General features: G+C 28.6%; 1 protein-coding gene across 1 annotated transcript; it reads right to left on the bottom strand.

The window, feature by feature from the left end:
• Positions 1-622: 622 nt before the first annotated feature.
• On the bottom strand, positions 623-6,093 carry LOC112638363 (translation initiation factor IF-2-like). The gene is made up of 4 exons (XM_025409943.1): positions 6,080-6,093; positions 5,516-5,808; positions 4,452-4,847; positions 623-787 (listed from the first exon to the last, which is right to left on the bottom strand). Exons 1-4 carry the CDS (start codon positions 6,090-6,092, stop codon positions 623-625), a joined length of 867 nt encoding a protein of 288 aa, XP_025265728.1. The 5' UTR covers position 6,093.
• Between the last annotated feature and the right edge of the window lie 1,506 nt (positions 6,094-7,599).

A 7,599-nucleotide genomic window follows, 5' to 3' on the forward strand; every position in this document is an offset into this window, starting at 1 on the left:
AGCAAATATTACGTCTTGAGTGGTGAGGGAATAGATTGTTTGACGTTGTTCTTCGTCAATTATTTTGTTGGCGTATCCTTCATATATTATACCGAAGTCGAAAAATTTGCAAGGACCGACAGGAACTGGATCCCAGTATGTATCTCCTCCTTCTATGTCTATACATTCTACGGAGCCGAATTCACAAGTCATACCCGATCTGAGTTGTAATTGATTACTATTGATTCGCACATCTGCAGTGTAATCGTGTAATGTAATTTTTATTATTTCTATTACGAGCATATCCGACCATGTTCCATAAGGGTCGGAATATGCTCCTCCAAACCATTTGCCGTCATTATCTACAGTTCCGGCCAGTGTTATTGGGCGTGTGGTGGTTGTATTTGATTTTAAGCCGGTTATGTATGTGTTTCCCAGTTGATAGCTGCCGTAATCATGCATACGTCTACAAGTTTGGCGGGTTATTGGTTCAATGTAAGAATATTTTCCATTATGTACATCCATAGTGTGAGAGAACATTCCACATTTTCTAATTAATCTGTCGATCTCGACTTTGCATTGTATGATTTGGGTTGATGTGAAATCATTAATTTGCAGTAATTGCACGTAAATTGTACTAGAATTAACTTGTTTTTGAGGGATGTCCTTCTTCTATATTTAATAAAGATAAGGTCGTTAGATTCGCCGATGATGATCCACAATCGTATCCTATTATTCCGAACGTTTGAAGAAACTGCATTATTAGGAGTATTACTATTGCAATTAGTCTTCTGGCTCTGGAATCCATCTGAAATTGTATTTAATTATTGTTTAGTTATTAGCTTTTCGATGGCTTGATGTGTGAAATTCGTAAGCGATTAGGATGTACTATTCGACTATTTTTCTTTATCTTTATTCTTATATTATTTTTGTTAAGGGGATGCTGTACTCGACTGTATTATCGACAAAATTACCATTTTCGTAGTTCTGGTCTTTCGTCGCACTAATTTGACAGAATTGAAAATATTTATGTAGGATTGCAATACATACATAAATAATCCTAGGAAACTTCGATTTTATATGAAAAACGAGAAAAAATTATGAAATTACAGTTTTCCTTATCCATTTTTATCTGAATATGGCGTCTCGAATTGTAGACGAACTGTCAACTCGTCATAATATGTACTTCATATAAAAGCTATATAGTTTGTATAAATGTAAAAACAAGTTTGCTTGGGTCGAATTATACGAACAAACATTGTTGAACCTTTGAAATCGAAATTAGAACTTAAATATAAAAGTATAGTATGTAGAACGATTCGTGTGTATGTATGGGTGAGTGTAGGTAAAGTGAAAATAAAAAATAGCAACAAATTAGTTCCAGGATATTACGATAGATGTTCAATCTCCATCTCCATCTCCCTCTCTCTCTCTCTCTCTCTCTCTCTCTCTCTCTCTATTTGTATAAGTTATATTGAACAATAAACAACAAGATTATTTGTTCATAATAATCGATATAAATCACATACATAGATCTTATATATATATACGTATATACGTATACACATATAATTCAACATATGTAGTTCTAAATTTGAAAAATAAGTAATATATAATTTAATTGATAATAAGAATATTTTGAATAAGTATATTTTAATTTTAATAAATAATATTTAACATAAAGAAGAATTTCAAAATGAAAAAAAATAATCTTAATAAATAATATTTAATATAAATATGAATTTGAAAATGAAAAAACATAAATAATATTTAACATAAAGATGAATTTGAAAATGAAAAAATACTAATTATAATAAATAATATGTAAAATAAACATAAAAGAATAATTATAATAATAATAATTACTATTCTTATTTTTATTCGAAATATTATAATTATTGATAATATTATTGATATTTAGTGTTTTTATATTGAGTGTTTTTATATTTAGGAGATATAGAGACAAGGAATAGGGAGAAAAGAATATGCTTAGTGTAGCTTTACAATTATTTACACATAATATATTTATTCATATACTTCAATATTTAATAAAATACTAATATTACTTATAAAAGTAGCGCTCCATACATTAAACACTAGCCATATATAAAATGTTTATTTTTTCATAATAAAGATTTAGAATTTTTAAAGAAAACAAAAAGACTGCAAAATATTACAAGTTATTATATAATAAGTACAGGTACAGTAAAAATCTTATTTCAGTTCTGTACAGGTACAGTAAAAATTATATTTAATTTTATAAGTAATTATAAGTTACATTAATAAGTAATTATAATTACTTATGAAATGAAATATAATTTTTACTGTACCTGTACAGAATAACGCACCATACATTAAACACTAGCCATATATAACATGTTTATTCTTTCATAATAAAGATTTATAATTTCTGAAGAAAACAAAAAGACTGCAAAATATTACAAGTTATTAAAAGTAATTATTATATAATTACTTACAATAACTTATAATTACTTATTTATATAACTTATAATTACTTATGAAATTAAATATAATTTTTACTGTACCTGCACAGAATAGTGCGCCGTACATTAAACACTAGCCATATATAACATGTTTGTTCTTTCATAATAAAGATTTATAATTTCTGAAGAAAACAAAAAGACTGCAAAATATTACAAGTTATTATATAATAAGTACAGATACAGTAAAAATCTTATTTCAGTTCTGTACAGGTACAGTAAAAATTATATTTAACTTTATAAGTAATTATAAGTTATATTAATAAGTAATTATAATTACTTATGAAATGAAATATAATTTTTACTGTACCTGTACAGAATAACGCACCATACATTAAACACTAGCCATATATAACATGTTTATTCTTTCATAATAAAGATTTATAATTTCTGAAGAAAACAAAAAGACTGCAAAATATTACAAGTTATTAAAAGTAATTATTATATAATTATTTACAATAACTTATAATTACTTATTTATATAACTTATAATTACTTATGAAATTAAATATAATTTTTACTGTACCTGCACAGAATAGTGCACCGTACATTAAACACTAGCCATATATAACATGTTTGTTCTTTCATAATAAAGATTTACAATTTCTGAAGAAAACAAAAAGACTGCAAAATATTACAAGTTATTATATAATAAGTACAGGTACAGTAAAAATCTTATTTCAGTTCTGTACAGGTACAGTAAAAATTATATTTAACTTTATAAGTAATTATAAGTTACATTAATAAGTAATTATAATTACTTATGAAATTAAATATAATTTTTACTGTACCTGCACAGAATAGTGCACCGTACATTAAACACTAGCCATATATAACATGTTTATCCTTTCATAATAAAGATTTAGAATTTGTAATGAAAACAAAAAGACTGCATCAATTAAATACAACGGCGACAATGCAAAGAGCTACAATGACAGAGCCTATGTCATCAGGGGCGACGACGGCGACGACTTATGAAAATATAAAAGAAAATGTACATACAAATATGAAAGTAACTGCATATTTAATTATTGCATACTTTTCTTTTTACTGCATGCAGATCATAGATATATTAACATAGACTGCTCATACGGTAGCGAAGAGTGTCCTCCTGAGAGAAAAAGATAGCATGAATTTATTTGTGCTTCTATCTTTTTCTGGTACACGCGTGATGCAATGTAAAGATATTAAAGTCAATAACTTGAAATTGCATTACGCATGTGTCAGAAAAAGACAGATACACAAGTAAATTCATGCTATCCTTTTCTCTCAAGAGGATACTCTTTGCTACCTTATGAACAGTCTATGTAAATATATCAATGATGCAGTAAATATGTCTGTAAATAATACTTGGATTTTTGAAATTTTTGAGAAAAGTATATTATATTAGAGATGTCCAAAATTTTATTAAAATATTGATAGGTATGGTCGCTCAGTTGTAAATATTTAAAAATATAATTAGAATATATTTATAATAATAACATTTATCTCTTATTCTTTGTAATCTGAAAATCTATTATAATCATAAAATCTTTCATTTATTCTTTTAATTCATATTTATTTATTTTTAATTACTAATTTAATGTACCATATAACGCTAAAACACTTTATGTTTTTAGAAACTTATGTTAAAAAACGTATTTTCTTATTGTCTTATTTCATGTATTTCAGAGAATTAATCAAGTCGTGCATATAGTAAAAAGAAAAGTATGCAATAATTAAATATATGTAATGAAACAATCGCGCATTTAAAATATGTGTTTAAAGAATAGCAAAATGTCAGACAGAAAATTATTTCAAAGAAAATTATACTTTTGAAAGAAAAGTATACTTTAGAAAGAAAATTATTTGAAAGAAAATTATACTTTAGAATGGAAAAGGACATTTTTCAATGTATATCAATTTATATCATTGCAATGATTAATTTTAAAAATGAGGTCTATACACATGCCCGTAAGGCGAAATAATTACGTTTGGAGTTCCGTAAGGCAGTGGTTGTGGGTGAGCCGGTGCTGCGTAAGCCGGTGGTTGTGGGTAAGCCGGTGCTGCGTAAGGCGGTGGTTGTGGGTGAGCCGGTGCTGCGTAAGCCGGTGGTTGTGGGTAAGCCGGTGCTGCGTAAGGCGGTGGTTGTGGGTGAGCCGGTGCTGCATAAGTCGGTGGTGCGCATGTAAACGGCGCTGCATAAGTCAATGGTGCGTAAGTTGGTACATAAAGCGATGTTGGTATTGGCGATGGTGCCACATAAACAGGCGGTGCAGGTATCGGTGGAATACGTGTCGTGTATTTCGCTTTTCGCCGTAGAAATTCTTCTCTTTTTATTTTTTTCCTTTCTTTGGCGACTTCCCGACGCACGACTTGATTAATTCTCTGAAATACATGAAATAAGACAATAAGAAAATACGTTTTTTAACATAAGTTTCTAAAAACATAAAGTGTCTTAGCGTTATATGGTACATTAAATTAGTAATTAAAAATAAATATGAATTAAAAGAATAAATGAAAGATTTTATGATTATAATAGATTTTCAGATTACAAAGAATAAGAGATAAATGTTATTATTATAAATATATTCTAATTATATTTTTAAATATTTACAACTGAGCGACCATACCTATCAATATTTTAATAAAATTTTGGACATCTCTAATATAATATACTTTTCTCAAAAATTTCAAAAATCCAAGTATTATTTACAGACATATTTACTGCATCATAGATATATTTACATAGACTGTTCATAAGGTAGCAAAGAGTATCCTCTTGAGAGAAAAGGATAGCATGAATTTACTTGTGTATCTGCCTTTTTCTAACACATGCGTAATGCAATTTCAAGTTATTGACTTTAATATCTTTACATTGCACCACGCGTGTACCAGAAAAATATAGAAACACAAATAAATTCATCTTTTTCTAGCTATCTTTTTCTCTCAGGAGGACACTCTTCGCTACCGTATGAGCAGTCTATGTTAATATATCTATGATCTGCATGCAGTAAAAAGAAAAGTATGCAATAATTAAATATGCAGTTACTTACTTTCATATCTGTATGTACATTTTCTTTTATATTTTCATAAGTCGTCGCCGTTGTCGCCCCTGATGACATAGGCTCTGTCATTGTAGCTCTTTGCATTGTCGCCGTCATATTGTCGCCGTCGTATTTAGTTGATGGTGTCTTTGACTCCGTAGACTTTTGCATCGTCGCCGTTGCTGTTGGCACCGTCGTGGATGTTGATTTGCGACGATTCACCTCCGAGTTTGCTTCCCGCCCTTTTGCGGATACAAGCGGAGAGAGAACATTTCTTATTCTCTCTCTTGGTTCACTTCTTCCTGAAATAAATATACATTAATTAATTTTTACGTATATATGTCTATCAAACATCTTATTTTATAAAATAGTCTTTAATTACTATGTCTCATTACTATTGCTGTACCTAACCAACAAATATTATTACAATTAACATGGTTATTTATATTGTTTCTAATGATATTCTTGTAATATAAATAGCTAATAAATTTCTAGACTAATAAAAAGTACCTACTGATTATTAGTAGTACTACTAATAATATAATATTTAATATATACGAGCGCAGTACTTACGTGTGTTCATCATGCGACGGATGGAATATTACTGCACTCGATACACTGCGATTATCTTCCGGACATGTTTCGCACTTGTTTCCGACACTCGCTTATCACGTGCACGATCCAACGTTGCCAAGTGTACATATGTATGTGTCGTGTAACGAAGCCAACGAACAACATTGTATAATTAGACAATTCAGTAATTGTATAATTTTATTCGTAAGTATTGCTAATTTTATTTGTGATATTACGAAATATTATTATTATGTACAGGACGTTTAATTTTAATCGCCTCCACAATATTTCAAAAAATTTATTATTTTAAATTTATTATTTATTTTATTCTCTTACAGCAATAAATACGAAATGAAAGAAGACTTAAAAAACAAATATCCTTCCCGCCTCCGACTTTCTCGAAAGAAAGGATGGGCAAGAAGGTATGTTTAGCATAATTATATAAGCTTGTAGACAGAATAGTTATGGTTGCAGCACTTTTATTATAAAATTTAGGTACAAATTAGTAATCATATATATATATATATATATATATATATATATATATCTTATCATTTTATATATATATATATCTTCTCATTTTTTAAAATATTTTTAATTTACAAAATTAAAGTTTTATTAATTAAACTATATATACAGGGTGACCCATTTTAACTTAGGCAGCCAAATAACTTGAAAAATAAGCACACTACGAAAAAATGGTTAGAATCAAAATTTCGTCATTTCGAGGGGGACGTACAATGACGTTAAAATCAGCCCCCCCACCCCTCCCCCTGGGCGGTGAGGGGGAGCAAGTTTGAAATCTTAAATGGAACCCCCTATTTTTCATTGCATATTCTTGTAGCTTATCTCGAGAGCTTTCCAAAACACTATAATTAAGTACCTTTTTATTAAGTACTTTTTGAGTTATAAGGCTTGAAATAATTTCTTAATTTTACATAAACCATAAAATATCTAGTAAACCATTCATTTTTCGATTATCTTACCTTCATACTTTTATGTACAAAATAATGAGAGGAATCAATTGGTGTAAAGAAAACACATAGTTGTTTCAAAGAAAAAATATGTAATTTGCAATTAACAATTCCATATTTTTTCTTAAAAACAACTGTATGTTTTCTTTACACCAATTGATTCCTCTCATTATTTTGTACATAAAAGTATGAAGGTAAGATAATCGAAAAATGAATGGTTTACTAAATATTTTATGGTTTATGTAAAATTAAGAAATTATTTCGAGCCTTATAACTCAAAAAGTACTTAATAAAAAGGTACTTAATTAAAGTGTTTTGGAAAGCTCTCGAGATAAGCTACACGAATATGTAATAAAAAATAGGGAGTTCCATTTAAGAAATTGAAGGTTACCATTACGTCATCTTCAAATGACTCACCAAGGTCAAATCATTGCCACTATCTGATGGCTCCCTTCAAGCCATACAACTTTTATCTGAAACATTTTTTTGATTTTTCATTATTTTCCAAAATATTTGAGTGGATCACTTAAAATGGCCCACCCTGTA

This window comes from Camponotus floridanus, unplaced genomic scaffold (genome assembly GCF_003227725.1).
Source record: "Camponotus floridanus strain SB8 unplaced genomic scaffold, Cflo_v7.5 scaffold293, whole genome shotgun sequence".
NCBI lineage: Eukaryota > Metazoa > Arthropoda > Insecta > Hymenoptera > Formicidae > Camponotus > Camponotus floridanus.

Coding starts and splice junctions, on each gene's coding strand:
- LOC112638363 (XM_025409943.1), bottom strand. Junction 4,848..5,515: donor ATGTACATACAGATATGAAA/GTAAGTAACTGC, acceptor CATGTATTTCAG/AGAATTAATCAAGTCGTGCG. Junction 788..4,451: donor TGCCTTACGGAACTCCAAAC/GTAATTATTTCG, acceptor ATACAATTTCAG/ATGGATTCCAGAGCCAGAAG.